The sequence below is a fragment of the Poeciliopsis prolifica genome, unplaced genomic scaffold (assembly GCF_027474105.1).
Source record: "Poeciliopsis prolifica strain line A6 unplaced genomic scaffold, Auburn_PproV2 SCAFFOLD003, whole genome shotgun sequence".
In the NCBI taxonomy this organism is placed as follows: Eukaryota; Metazoa; Chordata; class Actinopteri; order Cyprinodontiformes; family Poeciliidae; genus Poeciliopsis; species Poeciliopsis prolifica.
The window spans coordinates 15,570,536-15,588,334 of NW_026562378.1; the positions used below are offsets into that span (position 1 = coordinate 15,570,536).

A 17,799-nucleotide genomic window follows, 5' to 3' on the forward strand; every position below is an offset into this window, starting at 1 on the left:
GCAGAAAAGCTGCAGTGAGTCATAATAAGCCTCTGTATTGTACAATCTCAGATGAAGATTAGTATTATTGTTATGGCAATATGTCACTTTTAAAGAGTTTGCATCATCTATTTATTCAGCAATATTTATTATAGCTAAATGTTTTATTCTAATAGTGTTACTCTAATAGTGCTACTTGTTACTTTTTTTTCATTTCCTTTCTCTTTCCCACAAATAGAAATTTGTTCCTAGTTGAACATTTGAGTCCAAATAAATTTATTGGGAAGAATAAAAGTTTGTCCAAGACGTTTACTGAACATTAAATATTCTCTGACCTATGTTAGAGCTCCACTACATTTCCAGACAGACAAGCTATTTTATTGTAAAAAAAAAAAAAAGAAAATGTTAAAGCTCCTGTAGGGGTAGAGTCTGGGAACAGCGTAGTTTTCTTTGTGAATCTCGCTATGCAGACAAATTTTCTTCCCTCAAAATATTGCATACGGTTTTAGGTTCTATGGTGCAACATTTCGTATGTATTTCTGCTTGATTCAGCACATGATATATTTATTTAAGGGTTTGTTGCATTACAATTTGTCCCTTGCATGGTGCTTGCCCCTGAATAGAAGCATAGTTTTGGGTGTTATGTCTCTTTTTGTTGCAGTAATCTCGTAGTATTTGTCAAATGCTTTCTCTTTTAGAATTGGCCCAGGAATGTTGTGGTTTTAAAAATTACACCAGAGTGTATCTTCCCAGAGGGGATACAGCTCCTGAACTTTGGATTCAGAGGTTGATGATTAACGTCTAGATGTCAAATTAGACATGATGTTTTCAATAGCAATTGCAATTGGTAATTTATGATGAATGGCGTCTCATGCAGAAACTTAGAATGTTTGGGAACAATAAAAAATAATGAATGTAAAGCTTATTTCATGCCTGCCTCACGCAGACAAGTTCACTTTTCCAGCTGACCCAACATTGACATTTAGCTCCTCTTTTTTCCTTTTTTTGAGTCTATATTAAAGAAAAGTGGGTCTGCTTGGGGAGAGTAAACATTCCTCTCATAATTTCCTGGCGGGAGTAAAAAATCCATCCCTCATGAGAAAAAAATCCATTTTTGGCAGAACACCCTTTTTTTTATTGCTCAGGAACAAACTTCAGAGGTTTGTTCCCCCCCCCCCCCCCCCCCCCACGCCTGCATGCCTGTATGGCAAAAGGTTGCAGAAAATAAATTGGTATCATCTTATGAAGGAAACCATAAGGATTCTTTCCTCTAAAGGTGGGCAAATTTCGCAAGAGTTTCATACTTCCTAGTCGCGGCGGGTGCGGCTTGACCGGGCAGCACCCAGACGTGCAATATAAAATCAAGCCAGCCCGGCTGAAGAATGAGTTTCCTGTCTGCGATCCTAATAAAATAAACCACAACTCTTTTGTACTGAACCCCGGCTCTCAATGCTATCTCTAAATATTAATTTGGAACGTGTATGCATAGTTTAATACAGAAAGTAGTAAATCAAAAACCCAAATTCGCCCTGAACTCAAACACAGTTTGTCGTCAAAAAGGAGTGTGTGAGCGCTTTTATTTTGAAGGCTGAGATCCTGTGTGAGTTCTCGTACTGCTGCTGGTTCAGTTTCTTCAAGCGGTTCGCTCCCAGACGATCTGGACTCTCTGGAGGTGATAGTGTGACGCTGGCAGGTGAATACAGTCCCAGACTTGAGCTTCGGCCTTATTGAACATTTTTCTCTTATGAAAGCGCAACCCGACAGGAATACACCTTAGAGTCAGCAGGACACGTTTCAACGCGACTTCTTTACTTTCCGACTGAGGTAAGATTATTTTCTTACTTTTCTGGAGGAGAGTCGAATAAACTTTTTAAGTGTTCAATTAAACTGGTTAAATCAGTCCTATGTGTTTTTGTTGAGATTGTTAATGTATCACAATCAAAACAAAAGTTCACATTTGAAAATGTCTTCTGATCAAAGTCGTATTAATAGACTATTCACCTTCAATATGATTGTCATATAAAGAAAAGGAAAGCTGTTGGAAAAATAAAATCCGCAGCCAGTAGAGGACGTAATGTCAAGTTGTTATTAGCCAGTATTTTTTTATGTAACTAAGCAGGCCTAAAAGTTTCCATCGCTGTTCTACATGTTGCAACAAGTACCCTTCCACTTTTGATTTAATCTTTTCCCAAGTCCGTTTTTTTTGTTTGCCACTGTCTCAACCCACACTTCGTAGCACTATTAGATTCAGTGCTTCTCTCACTAATTAAATATTTGCTTATATTTTGCCTGACAATTCTCCCACTTTCAGTTGAAATGACGAAGGTTTTACTCAGTCCACCCCCGTTTGAGTTTGTGTATCACTGCTGAATGTTGAAATAAAATGTTTTGGCATGCTTGTCTGTTAAATCTCAACATCCCTGCTGTGTTTTCTCCCACAGGGCCTCTGCTGCCTCTCCAGAATGTTCTCTTTTTGGAAAGTGTCTTGCAGGTAGTTCTCAGTCAAAGTGGACTGTGACGTGGAGATGGTCACTGTGACTGCCTTGCTGGCAATCTGCATATGGATACAAGCAAAAATTGCTTCAGGACAGCAAGCATGTCCTTCTCTTCACCGTGGGGTGGTGGATTTCAGTGTAGAGTACTCTCTGCCCTACTTCCAAACAAACACTATCATACAGAACATTGTGGTAAACAAGGAATCGGATGAAACAGAAGTGTATCTTGGATGTCAGAATGCTATAGTTGCAGTTAATGATTCCATGGGGAAAAAATGGGAGCTGAAGACGGGACCCATAGGCAGCTCCGACTGTGAAACCTGTCCAGTGTGTGACATAGAAACTGATCCGGAGGACCCAGTGGACACAGACAACGCGGTTCTTGTTTTGGATCCTGCTGCAGATTTGTATTCATACTTATACATTTGTGGAAGCACGCAGTATGGTATCTGTTACCGCATCGATTTTCGTCAACCAAAACCTAAACCTACCTGCTTTTACAAAAAAGAGCAGAACTCTCTTACGGACTGTCCTGACTGTATAGCCAGTCCTCTTGGCACTAAAATCACCTTCGTCGAGGACAGAGACACTGCTTTATTATTTGTAGCAGCTTCCGTCAATGACAAAGTAATGCAGAAATATCCTCGGAGGTCAATTTCAGTGCTAAGGCCGCTTTCAACTGAAAATGGCTTCTATAAAATCATGGATGGGCTGACCGTGCTGCCCAGTTTACTTAACTCTTACAAGATTGATTATATTTACAGTTTTTCCACCGAAGATTTTGTCTACTTTCTGTCCCTACAAAGGGAAGATCCCTCAAGGAACAACTCGGCCTTTCAGACCCATTTGGGACGATTGCCTATTTCAACTCCAGAGGTTTGGATGTACAGAGAGGTGGTGCTGGAGTGCCGGTATGAACCAAAGCGCAGGAAAAGAAGTGGCTACAGAGACATTGTGTATAACGGGCTGCAGGCCGCCCATTTTGGACATGCAGGGAAGGACTTGGCCGAAGAGCTGAGGGTCACTGAAAGGGATAACATCTTGTACGGGGTGTTCACAGTGGTCAACGAGCAAGGGGAACGTCAGAAGACCTCGGCCTTGTGCGCCTTTCCTTTGAAAAAAATCAACAATGCGATTGATATGGGTGTGGAGGCATGTTGTACCTCGGGACCGGAGCAACTGTCCAGAGGCCTCTGCCACTTCCAGCTGTGTGAGAGCTGCCTGCATGAAGTGAGTAACTTTTTTATGACTCCGTGTCAACAAAGTGATGTACAGATTGCTATGTGCGTAGACAGGAAGTGATATGTTCAGATAAACATTATGCAATAGAAGCCACCTGCAAACACAGCAGTGAGGCTTCCAGTTTTGCACCAACTTGATGAGTTTCTGAAGATCAGGAATAATAAATACCCCTCTGGGGCGATAAAACTGCAGGTTGCAAACTTCTTGCATACGGATTCCAGCGTACACATTCTGTCAAATGTGTATTTGACAGAATGTTTTAGGGCTGTTTTCCTGTTGGAAGTTGAGATTCTGCTCCAGACTCAACTTTTTTGTAATATCTAAAGGATTTTTTTTCCCAGGTTGTCCTGTGTTTTGCTTCATTCTTTTGCTACCTTGTCATGAATAAAAAAAAACCCCAAAACATCCTCAACGGATGATAGTCTCCATAGGTACGGCTGTCTTTTGGATGATGTGTGGCATTGATGAAATGTGAAAAGAATGTATGTGGGAAAATTATTGGAAGGCACTGTTTTATCTGTCTGTTTGCTTATGTAAAAAAAGCGAGGAAGAGCAGACACCAGTGAGAGAACAGGGAGTGGTAGTTGAGTCAGTATCCTAACCTGCACATTGACACATCATTGCTCTGATATGACTCTAATGCAAGTTTGACTCTGCTTCAGACGAGAGCATAAAAAATGTATCAGATTAAGTGGTTAGTATTTACACAAAGTTGAGTATTTCCAATTTGTTTGTCATTTCTGGAAAGGAATAATACATCCTAATTTAAATTACACCAGAGGTGAACCAAGATTTTTTACATTAAAGAGAATCAACTTTAGAACATTGACATACAAGCCAGTGTGTTACATCTTATCTTCTTCCAACTTCTCTGCTCTTATTTTCAAGCACATTGGGGAAAAAAGGAAATTGCCAAATTCAAGCACCTCCAATCAGTCGAGTTTAGCCAATGTGTGGCACAGGCTTCAGTAATTGGGTTACAGGTTGTAACAAAAAAAGGAGTGGCTTCTCCTTTTCATGAACCTCCATATGTGCCCTTTGAGCTTTTTCAGCTGTGTGAACACCCACAGGAATCAGTGTCGTGTCAACAAACGCAAGTTATTAATCCTTCTGATAAAAGCTGGAATTTCAGGAGGAGGGTCAGAGTCATCATCTCAGCTGACTAATATGAAATAGGATTTATTTTTGGAGGATTTTATAGCAGTAAGTTTGCCAGATTCACTGATGCGTAATCAGAGTAAACAGTTGTTCTCAGAACAGCAAGTTCAAAACACATACAACTCATCTGTGAAGCAGGAATAAAATGCAAATGTTTTTGTTTTTTTAACCAATCAATCAGTGTATATATTAGATGTTGAATTGAGCAAATAAGTATTGAGCTGTGAGATTAACACCATCCTGTGCTAGGAGGAGGTTCAACAAAGGTAAAAAATACAAGCAATGCCAAACAACCATCAGTTTGAAAAACTGCAAACAAGTTACTCTGTGAAATAAGCGAGCTACAGCTTGATGGGACAGCTCAGCTCGCTGCCAGGAAGTGGAATGCTTACTATTAGTTTAACAGATCCTGCATTTTTTGAACAAGGAACTTGTTTTGACCACCATGACCTAACTTTTTGGCAGCCTGTTAAAACTTCTGTGACGCACTCATTTAAGTACCCTTGGAGGCATAGAGTGTAGTTTCACTTCCTAACAAACTACACTTAGAAACAGTCACTCAGGCAACAAAGCTGGGTACATGATTTTTTTACAACTTTTATGAGGCCCCTCCCTTTGCTGACTCCAAAGCCAGAAGACTCTTTAAATTCATGAATGAATCAGATTGTTTCTTTTGTTCTTCAAGTCATCTATTCAGAGGGAGATATAGGTGGATGTCAGTGATGTCAAAGTGTAGTGTTTCTGTCCTCTATTAGTCTCAGAGGACTAACGAATGAATTGAATCATTCTCAATTAATTTGAATTGCGACTAATAATCTCAATCCAAAGCTCCAGCTTTACTTCATTTTTATAAACAATAACCTTTGGAATTTATTACATGCAGAAATGTGTATGAGACTATTAGTCCCAATTCATTTGAATTGAGACTAATAGGGGACTAATATAGAAATGTTACTTTTTATCCCTTGGAAAACGACTATTTTAAAGGTTGTTTTTCACTGACATTGACACTCTTAAGAAGGGTAAGATACAAAATCGTGTTGCTATGGAACCTGGCTTCTCACAAACATGGTTCTGTATTTAAGAAATATTTGGAAAGCTTTGGGGAATAAAAAGTGTGTAAGTTAAGGAGCTCAAGGCACATTGAAGAATGTGAGGTAAGTCCCATTCAGAAATTTGGAGGCGATTTCTAAACTACAGAGGTGTTTCAGGAAATAGGATTAAACAATTATTCCTTGTGTTAAGCTACTTTTAAACCCGGGCTAAAGAGAAAAAGAAATAACTTGTGCTTTATGGGCCAAAGTCATGTTTTCCTTTGAAAGTAAAATTTGCATTTCATTTGGAAATCAAGGTCTCAAAGTATGGAGGAAGAAAGGAGAGACACAGAATCCAACTGACTAGAAGCTGAGAAATAAAAGTCTTTGCACAGATGATTTAATGAATCTAAAACTAGATTTGGTTCAGTGTAATTAAGTTCAAAGTCTCTTGGCACCAGAGGTAAAAATACCTGCTTCTCTGACTGTGGCATTACTAAAATTCAGAGAACTAATGAAGTCTTTTTAAAAGGAATAAGGGACAAGAATGCAGATGAGCTGTACGCTGCTATTTGCTAACTTGGCATTTCTTCACACATTCTAATTTACTGGCATGCACCTGTATAGGAGCTAATTGCTAATTGAAGGAAATCCAAGCTGGGTTTGATTTCGAAAGTATTTGAATTATTAATTTGAGCGACTGTGGGTCTTTTGCTTCTGCAGAACTCTGAAGGAAACTACACATGCAAACATAAAGCCACACTGGTCTCGAAGCCGCACTACAGACTGGATATATTCAACAGCAGGATGAGAGACGTCCTGTTCACGTCTGTTCTGGTCAGCATCATACAAAATCATACCATCGGTCATTTTGGCACTTCAGATGGCAGGATACTACAGGTAACAGGCTGTTGTTGTACTTATTCTGTTTAATATGTGTCAATGTATTAAACAATATGTAAAATGCTGTCCTTTACTTTAATTGGTTGTAGGTGATTCTCACTCTGCACAACCCAGTAGTTTTTGCCAACTATTCTCTGGGTGAGGTGGCAATATCGAGGACAGCAGCTGTATACTCAGAGGAATCACTTGTCTTTACTGTAGGAAATAAGGTACATTTACTATATGCACACATTATCCCAAAGGGATTTCTCGATTTAAATTTCTTTTTAATCTTCTTCTCTCCCTAAAAAAGATGTTCAAAGTGCCCATTACAGGACCAGGGTGTGATCATTTTCTGACATGCCCCGTGTGTTTGACGGCTCCACGCTTCATGAACTGCGGCTGGTGTTCTGGAAAGTGCTCCAGGAAGTCCGAGTGTACCTCCGCCTGGAACAAAGACTCGTGTGCACCTACTTTAACTCAGGTATCAGGCTGCAAACTGCAACTAATTAACTGATGTGATGTACAGATTTCAAAGAAAATCAATTAGAAAATTGCTGTATCAGCTGTTGTTACACCACTGCACAGATATTATCTCTTTTTATTTTGTAGTTTTTTCCTAAAACGGTACCTGCTGGAGGGGAGACGGAGGTGACGCTGTGTGGCTCAGAGTTTCTGTCTCGGCGCCCAGCCATCATCAGCGGGGGAACACATGTCATTAGACTAGACTCTGGAGCCTTGTGTGCTGTCCTGCCCAAAAAAAGCAACACTACAGTGTGAGAAGCACAGATACAAAACACTGACAGTAGGATTCGTTTTTTCAGCTTTTGTTTTGCTTCCACGGCTTTCTACTAGCTAATGCTTATGGTGAATGATACTGGTTTAAATTGAGAGTTTCTGAAATTTCCCTAATTTGTATGATATTTCTCTGACTTGACAAGTAGGAGATTTGGCAGTCCTTATTGAGCTGAATGCTGCTTCTCCTTGTTGGTTCTTGGGATCAGATCAGTTGTGAATCAGAAGGCCTGAGAAGTCTGCAAGGTTGATACAGCAAAAGCAGATAGTTAAAGTATTGTGGTGCTAACTTGTTCAGGTATTTATGGTGCATTTATATAATATAATATAATATAAATGCACCACAATGTTAAATGTGTGCTAGTTCAACTCAGCAGCGACTGGATAACGATGTTGGATACAAACACTGTCTGCACTGATGTTGGCTTACTCAGTTCAACATGCAGAATGTTTAAAGTGGCTCATATAGCAGGACATTGTGATCTATTTTCTAATTCAGCTCATGATTATTTAACAACTTGAAGCATTCATTGACTGCATATAGAGACTGCATCATCTCACAATGGTTAGGCAGCTATAAGTACTAAAAATGAAAGGGTCACTTTACAACAGTTACTCAGTCCTAAAGCAGTGGCACACAGCCCATTTCACACCTTTCGTTATTGAGTGATAGGTGTGTTTATAAATTGATGTTTATATATGGAAACATACCTTGTGAGATAAGAAAATGTGTGTGAGGAAGCCTAAGATTACTTGAAATGCATATTTCTATCTCTTTTTCATTGAAATACTATACTTCTAAAACAACAATTACATGCTTATTACACAGGCTAGTGTGCCAAATTAATGAAACAATACCACAACAAAACCTGAATATCACACTGGATATACATGAAGAAGAGGTGGAGGGCGACTACTCCATTGAAGGGACAGTCCAGATGTCTGGCTTCTCTGTTGTGGTAAGAATGGCTTTTTCTAAAGATTCTAAAATATCCAGATCATTCATCTAAATAACAGAAATTAAAAGAAATTTATCTACCTCTATCAGGAGCCAAGCATAACAGACATCAAGCCGAGCCATGGTCCCATGTTTGGAGGAACAACAGTTACTATCCTAGGAAAACATCTTCACTCTGGGAACCAAAGACAGGTTCTATTTGCAGACAGAAAATGCACATTGGTTCCAAGGTGAGCTGTCTGTTGGAACACTGTTACATCACATATTTCCAGTTTTACCTTTTTTTTTTTTTCTTTTTTAGTGGTCCGAAGGAAACAGGGGATTTGTCTTCAATAATCTGTAACACACCACCGGCGGAAAGCGTTGGGGATGTGCCAGTGAAAGTTGTAATTGATAACCTCGAAGTGACGACAGCTAAAACGTTCTTCTATAAGAACAATTCTGTCATCACCTCTATCTATCCACATTGCAGCTTTCGAAGGTGGGGTTCTCACCTGGTACATTCACTGCTGTATCAGTATGAAGTTAACTCAAACTTTTTCATAAAAACTGTAGTTTCTGTTCATTTTAATATCACAATGTTATTGGTGTTAATAACGCCTATCCTGCCACGCAGCGGCTCCAAGCTGGCTATAAGAGGTCAGAATCTGGATTCGGGCCACAAGGTCGTGGTTCGGTATACACATGAAAATTCTCAGTTTTCTCTTCAGCAAGTAAGTCAACTCTTTGATCAATTATGCAAACCGAAATGTGAAAAATAAACCAGGACTTGTGGATTTAATTTTAAACATTTACATGTTGTTTTTGTTTGTTTCTTTGTTTTTACTCGAGGACTGCAACAGCTCAGGAAATGCCACATACTTGGAGTGCCAAACCCCGGCTTTTTCAACACAGATGGCAGAGGATGAATTTAATGTTGGAACCATTTCAATTCTCATAGATGGACAAAATATTTTCAAGAGGACAAAGTTCACCTACCACGCAGATGCCCATGTCATCCAGCTGGAGAAAGAGGATAATATTTTCCGTCTAAAACCAGGAGGAAATGAAGTTTCGCTGCATGTATGAAGGTTTACACATCTTATCAGAAAACAAAAAAAAATCTGTTTTTTTTTTTGCTTAATATGATGCTTCAAATAATACAAATGTTTAATATTTGATCATTTTTACATACCCAACAGCACAACAAACTACAATTAGTGGACAAATGCATGACAATAACAATGAGCATTGGCAATGAGCCCTGCAAACATGTAGTTTTGCTCAACGAGTTAACCTGCAGGATTCCTAATGGCTTGGTTTTCCCCAGCAGTGGATTACCACTTAAGGTAAGAAAACCAATTACAATTTTGCTTTAAACCAAATTTAACGCAAAGTAAAAGGTAAAACCAAAACAAAATTTTTGCTTTGCCGCTGCAGGTGTCTGTAAATGGGAAAGACCTCTATGTTGGTACAGTTGTCTATGACAAAACCAACCACAGCACTGTGATTGCAGGTATTGTGCTGGGCATTATTACAGCACTCGTTGTAGGTGCTGGCCTTGCATTGTTTGTGATGAGGTACCTGAGGAAGAAAGAGAGAGGTGAGAAGAAAAAAAAAACTTTATGAACCAGTTTGAAAATATGCAATAAGTGAACATAGTGGAAATCTACAGAAAACATCTGAATGTGATCCTAGTGATATTGACTAATCTGTTAAAAAAAACTGCCATGATTTTTTGTGTATTTGGAACAAAACATGATTATTATCGCCCACTGGTTTAATAGTCTGAACAAGTTGTCTTTTTTATTTCACTTTTCACTTAAATATGTTGTTTCAAATGTTTTATTTCAGCAATGATAGACCGCAGTTTATCAATGGTGCCCCAAAATCGGATGAACAACCAGACTGACCTGTTTCCAACACCTGACTACAGATATAGTGAGACATAATACACACTGGACATGATTTATGAAGTACAAATACAATTAATATGAATAAACTAATTATTTAGATTTTTTAAAAAATAAATCAAACATTTTTGGGAGCTTCTTTTACTTGATGTCAACAGCAGGTTTTTACAAAAGTAACACAAGATTCACGTGTAATGCTAAAACCTGAACTTGACTAAACATCTGATTATAAGTAGTTATAAATAAGATGTTTGAAATTGCCCAAATATTGAGTCGAGTCTGTGTTACACTCTCTCATTTTCTTTCCTCTTTTATTAGATTCAAAGAAAGTCTGTTAAGTGACATGGCAGTTGTTGATGCTTTTATACATTGAACACGGTGATGCATTCCTTAAAAAGAGAAAGTAAATTTCAGCATTTGGCCTTTCGATTATCTGATCAAACAATCAATAGATAATCGTAAATTTGCAAACTCTGATCTGCTGATTGATACTTCATTTGTTTATTACATTTAATAATCATGTTTGGTTGTGCCACATGTTTGGTTGCCCTGATAAGTGCAGTTCTACTAATATAATGCTTCTAAAAACAAAATTGCAAATTCTGAATATTTCACCATCAACACTATAAATTATTAAACAATTTAAAGAATGCAAATCCACCCATGCACATGTTAAATGCTAAAATGTTAATTTAAATGTTTCTTTTCTCCTTATCTTTTTTTACCTTTTGCATTAGGTCACCCGATGATTCAGTCATCGGGCTCAGGAGGATTGGCCTTCCAGGGTTTAATGTACGCCTCCAGCTATGATCATCTGGCCATCCCTTTAATGTCCAGGGACGTCTCGGTGGTTAGTACAAATATTGAGCTGCTTGAGGAAGTTAAAGATGTGCTGATTCCTGCTGAGAGGCTCAGAATCGAGGAGGGGCAAATTATTGGAAAAGGTAAATCTCTTGTCTTGTTTACGCAACATTAACTCATTTCACTTTGTCGTTTTCTTCATCAACTGTTTCTTTTCACACAGGTCACTTTGGGACCGTTTATCACGGATACCTGTTGGATAGCAATAAACAAGAAATTCATTGCGCTGTGAAGTCATTAAACAGTAAGGGCATTTGCTTATAAAGGAAGTTAATGTCACTGGAGTTTTCATTATGCACCATTCTGAAAAGCTCTGGAGATTATCTTGTGGTGTTGTACAAAAGTATTATTGTCCCATCAATCTCTAAATGAGATGCTCGGTAGAACCTTTTAGATATTAACAACAAATGGTGATAATATGTAGGAGGTTGCACTGATTGCAGTTCTGTGGCTGGTCAGTTTTTAGAAAACTGACCGGATTTTTTGGTCGATACCAATTTGTTTTGTCTTTAAAGTCGCTCAAATGTTGTTGTTGCCAACTCGGCAAGAAAGTCGCTAACTTGTTAAGTCGGGTGACTATTATTAACTGCAAACATGCACCTGATGAACTGGTCTATTAGTCAAATTTGTCTCACAGGAGAGCAAAAGAGTTGAGGTGAGTAATTTTTAGACCTTTGCCAAGATAGGAAAAATGGGGAAATAAGATCAGCTTCACATGTAAAGTGTTGATCACCAATCTCCCAAAATTAAGGAAATCGGCTGACCGGTAAATAGGTAGTGTACATGTGTTTTTATAATGAAGTTTGTTTGAATGTCACAGTGTAGAACACATTACTTTGCCTTTTTTCCTGAACATTTTCAGTGTTTATGAAAAAGACTTGTCTGTGCTGAAATAGATCTTTGCTAATAAGAGTGCATTTGATAATAACAGGAATCACAGATTTGGGTGAAGTGGACCAGTTCCTCAGAGAAGGCATCATCATGAAGGCCTTTCACCACCCCAACATACTGTCTCTGCTGGGCATTATGCTGCCCAAGGAAGGACTTCCTCTGGTTGTTCTGCCATACATGAAACATGGAGATTTGCGTCACTTCATCCGATCTGAGCAAAGGGTGCGACGCTGTATGACGCAGTGACCTTGATTGTGGATATGTCCAAACTGCCATCTTTGATTACAGATGGTTTTTCTTTCACAGAATCCCACAGTGAAGGATCTGATTGGATTTGGGCTTCAGGTTGCCATGGGTATGGAGTATTTAACACAGAAAAAGTTTGTTCACAGAGACCTGGCGGCAAGGAATTGCATGTGAGTGTGAAACAAACCCTGTTCATATCATAGATCTGTGTCAGTGTCAAGTTACAGCAGACTTTAATGTATTTCACCATCATTCAATGCTTTTGACCAACATACAGTAAAGTGAAGTGAAAAGAAAATACATGTGGTTAAAAGAAAAAATCTGATAATGAAGTGTTCAGATGTGTTTAACACTCTGATGTGTGAGTGACTCGTTATACAGTCTTCTGTTAAAATGTCAATAATGGACAATGTTGACATCCATTATCAGTAACATATTTTTTGAGGAATACCTGGAATGTGAAGTGATGAAAACTTTTCATTACAAAGATATTGCAAAAAGATGACATCATCAGGTCAAAAAGGACCCACTTATGCATCAGAGGATTAAGATGTACTTTGCTTTTATTTGAAACTGCTGATTGAGGGATATGTAAATTTGTTTAACCCTCTCAGGCTCAAATTACTTGAAAAGACAGGCTAAGTTGTTGCAAATCTGCAACACCTGCCTGTAGAGGGTTAAAAACACTTATTATACAAAAAATGTCGGCATGAAGGAGGTGATTGTTTCACTGATTCCTCTCTTCCAGGCTGGATGAAACCTTCACAGTAAAAGTTGCAGACTTTGGCATGGCGAGGGATGTGTATGACAAGGAGTACTACAGCATTCAGAATCACAAAAGAGCAAAGTTGCCAGTAAAGTGGATGGCAATCGAAAGCCTGCAGACACAGAAGTTCACAACAAAGTCAGATGTGGTGAGTGTGGCTGATATTCAGAAAGTCTCACATAGTCAATAGTAAATTTACCTCTTCAGTAAGTGAACGTGTGTTGCCAGTGGTCGTACGGCGTCTTAATGTGGGAGCTGATAACCAGAGGAGCCAGCCCATATCCAGATGTGGACCCATATGACATCACACACTATTTGATGAAGGGACGAAGACTTCCACAACCACAGTACTGCCCAGATCCTCTGTAAGCTTACCACCTGCTCCCTCTGCATTCATGTTCATTACCTATGTGTAATATAATCTCAATATGAATAAATGCTCTAATCCATTTGAGAATCTGTAGCATTATTGTTCAAAGGCAACCTTTAACCAATCTGACTGAACCTGAGCTATTTTTATGAAGGATAAAAAGTTGAAGTTTCTGGTTTGTGCAAAGCTGGTAACAACATATCCAAAAGAAGTGGAGCTCTGATTGAAATGAGATCCTAGACTAAACGAGACTGATTTTTTTCCCCCTTACGATTTTACAAATATTTTTTACTGTGTGCTTTTATGTCACATAAAATCCCAAATTGTAGGAGGTGGTTGCTGTCATTCAGAATTTGACAACCTTTGTTTCTGAACTTGTTTCCAGTTTTAACTTCTCTTGAAGTCATTTTCTTAAATTCTTAAATCATCCACAGTTACTCCATCATGTTGGCATGCTGGGACCCAGAACCCGAGTGCAGACCCAGCTTCCACAGCTTGGTTGCAGAAGTGGACGAGATCCTGTCCAGTCTGGAAGGAGAACACTACATCAACCTGAAGGTTACTTACATCAACTTGGACCAGCCAAGGCCATATCTGCCTGTAAGTGGTTCTGCAGATGAGGCTGAATCCTCGGACTTGGACTCCGACGACCACTCAGCCAGTTAAGGTTGCATCGATGCAAGACTGCCTGAAATCCGCTGAAAGGAAGAGAGACTCCAGATTGCAATGAGGATTTCTTCATATGGAAAGGAGCCATTTTACTAAGTTGTTGATGATTTTCAAACCCAATCACTACTGATATTTGAAATAAGAAGTTCTTACTGGAGATAAGTAATTCAGGCAGTTTCTCATCATTTCTATGTAGCAGAATGGAAAAAAAAACAACAATTGCAAAGATTTTTTGCAGCGCAGGTACAAATGAGACAAAATGAATGTAAGTATTTTAACCTCGGAGGAATGTTTTTCAGCGACCTCTGATTAATACCCATAGGTCAGCAGTATTGGGTTTTTTATTTTTACTTCAACTGTTCTTAATATACATGGGTATATCATGAAATATGTTTTGTGACTTCAAAACATGAATTTAATTCATATATGCAGAACTACTACAATAAACCTGCAGGACCATACAGAGATTACTTTGCCTTTCAGAATCTCGTCTCATTCTCGTATTTATTCACTAGAGGGCAACCAAGGCCTCCTTGTAAAGAGAACTGTTCTGCAGTACGGCGTTGGCAGTGCGGTAAAACACCTCCAATCATAGTTGTTGCTCAAACAGCAGCACTGTATCTATCTCAACCTGAAAGCTGAAACAAGTAGTGTGACACATTTTTGTTAATTATTTGATTTGTGAATTTAAAAATGATTGGACACAAGCTATATATATATATATATATATATATATATATATATATATATATATATATATATAATATATATATATATATATATATATATATATACATGAAACTGATTATTGTGTTTTTTTTTAGTAACTTTACAATATGGTTCTCTCAAGACAATAGACTACAAAAGATTTCTACAAGCAACAGTGGCTTATTTGTAATCTTATGTGACTTTTTTTATTCAGGACAATTTTATTTCTTTTTTGTTTGTTTTTTACTAAACTGCACTGATTTTTTTTAAATAAACACTTGACAAACAATTTCTTTGATGACGCTTCTTCAAAGTTACTAAATATGGTAATATAACCTAATAATTTGCAGAAATGAAATGGTTTCAAACTCTCTTTTTGGAAAATCCCTGCAAAAAGCAAACATACAGCTGGTTCATCAAAACTAAGTGAAAATAATCCTGACTGCAAAGGCATAAACCTGATGCAGAAAAAGCTTTTGTTCTCTGCCAGGTAGATGAGAGAAAAATACACACACACAGTCAGAGGTCTGAAGTGTGTCAAACCAACCAAAGCAAAAAGTACCTGTCTGCTACTGATCTGTGTATCCAGCTTTTAAAATTTTCTCTATGAATATTTTATGGAAAACATTTCAATGAGTAGCTTTTAGTTTTGGAACATGCTGCAGCAATCAAAACAGCCTGGTTGTACTCAAGTAGGTTTTGTAGAAGTTAGTTTACCTCTAACAGAAACCCCCCATCATAGCTAGAATTACTAGATTACTAGGAGGTATCTATGCTTCAGTGTTGGCATTAATTTTAGATATATATATATATATATATATATATATATATATATATATATATATATATATATATATATATATATATATATATATATATATATATATAATATATATATATCTAAAATATATATATATATATATATATATATATATATATATATATATATATATATATATATATATATATATATAATATATATATATATATATATATATATATATAAGTATTTTGCACCTTTTTTCACACTGTCCTGGTTTTGGTGTAGAGTTGGGCTGAAATCTGTGAAATATCATACCGCAGCTGTTGTGTGATCCATGGATGAGCCAAAGTAACTGTGGCTATAGCTATTTCCCATCAGGACGTATGAAGATTTGTTCTAAGACTGAAGCAGAGAACACAACAAATGTGCCATGTGAACAGTTATGCGGTGCTGTGGTTTTATTACCCAACCGGCTATAATTCTTATAAATAAAACAATATCATTGATTAAGTAAACATTGCATCAGATGATTCACATTGCAGCAGTAAATGTGAAATTGCTCGCAGGAGTGCAGGAAAATATGAGCTCAATTCATTGCTCTTCAGTCCTTGCTGTTTGAATTGCTGTTGCTGATGAGTTATCTGAAACTTTTCATCAGTAGTCAAGGTCTCTCCATTTTAAATGCCTCAGTCAGATTGAATTAGCAGAAGAAGATGATAGAAAAAAAAAACCATGAACATTTTCTGAGTGTGTTCCATTAGTCACAAACAAACTTATGTAGCGCTTGACTGTCTACTTTGCTGTGTTGATTGTTTAAAATTTCAGCATTCTTTTATGCCTTGAATACAATGAATACACAAGATATGCTTTGTAGGCTACTGTAGGATTATTTACTTTCTATACTTTCCTAAGTGAATTTTTTGTTAAAAAATATCTAGTGGATCTGTAGCCTGACACTTCTTTTCTGCAATCTGAAACTGCTATCCTTGAGCTTTAGTACCTTCAGTAGCTGCCTGAATAGGGAGGCAGTCTTCCTCCCTCTCTCTTGCTCTTTTCCATTGTCGCATTGCATTCTGAAAGAGGATGCGAACTTGGGAGGTCACAGATGGAGAGAAATGTTATGTTTGTTCCTGTCTCTGCTTTGCGAGTGAATGTCTCTGCAGATGAAAATATATTGAAAGCCAAGCACAAATTTGCACTGCAATAAAAGCGCTTTAGAAACACAAGGTCAGCCGCATGGCTGACTGCGCCTTCTTATTTCTATGGCTCTTTGGAGTTTCTCCATCAACCATCTTCTGAGCTCAGGTATATATTTTTTGGCTTATAAAATGAAAATGTGTATCATAACTGATACCACAAACTGAATTTATGAGGTTATCTGGATACTGCAAACATCTCTACATACCGAGGTTGATGTTTACATGTGTTTTCAGGAAAAGAGAAAACACATGTCTCTTAATGATGATATTCATTTAAATATCAACAAGTACTTAACTGTCTCACCTACCTACACAAAAATTCATATATACATAAAACTCTTTCTCTACTGTAATCAAGTACATACTTAAACATATACTATTCCATCAGTTGTCTAATCACATCTATTAAGGCTTTTGCAAGGAGTCCAGTCATGGTCAATGGAAAAAATACATTAAGTCAGAAGTTTTTTTTACCAGGTGTCTGTTGCAGATTCAGTAATGTGGTCTTTTTGTTTTCTTTTTTTTCCACATTTCATGTTGTCAGAAAAGAGTCTGCAGGTTTCAAGATGGGATGCAGGATGGGTTAGTTGTACTTGGACTTTTTCTGATGTTGTCATAAGTGTTACATCTGCATATGTTTCTCCATCAAAATCACACGTAAAAGAAAAGCTCTCAGCTCATGACGAGTGTGCTCTTCTCACACACAGTGGGACAAACCTCAGGAACAGAAAAAGGGAATTTCTGGAAAAGAAAATGTGAATCAAGGCATGAGAGACAGAGAACTCTGTGCTGAAAAGCAAAGAATAAAAAAATCTGACTAGGGACTGGCTTTGTTTTTTCTACATAGACAAATCTATATAAAAATATTACCCATATTTCGGTTACATATTT

General features: G+C 37.7%; 1 protein-coding gene across 1 annotated transcript; it reads left to right on the forward strand.

Moving 5' to 3' along the window:
- Positions 1-1,635: 1,635 nt before the first annotated feature.
- On the forward strand, positions 1,636-14,703 carry LOC129358446 (macrophage-stimulating protein receptor-like). The gene is made up of 21 exons (XM_055027504.1): positions 1,636-1,803; positions 2,421-3,704; positions 6,632-6,808; positions 6,901-7,020; positions 7,104-7,274; positions 7,403-7,566; positions 8,415-8,544; positions 8,634-8,773; positions 8,845-9,024; positions 9,160-9,256; positions 9,375-9,605; positions 9,725-9,871; positions 9,963-10,125; positions 10,377-10,463; positions 11,173-11,379; positions 11,460-11,540; positions 12,228-12,409; positions 12,494-12,603; positions 13,182-13,347; positions 13,428-13,564; positions 14,004-14,703. Exons 2-21 carry the CDS (start codon positions 2,505-2,507, stop codon positions 14,233-14,235), a joined length of 4,122 nt encoding a protein of 1,373 aa, XP_054883479.1. The 5' UTR covers positions 1,636-1,803; positions 2,421-2,504; the 3' UTR covers positions 14,236-14,703.
- The last annotated feature ends 3,096 nt before the right edge of the window (positions 14,704-17,799 follow it).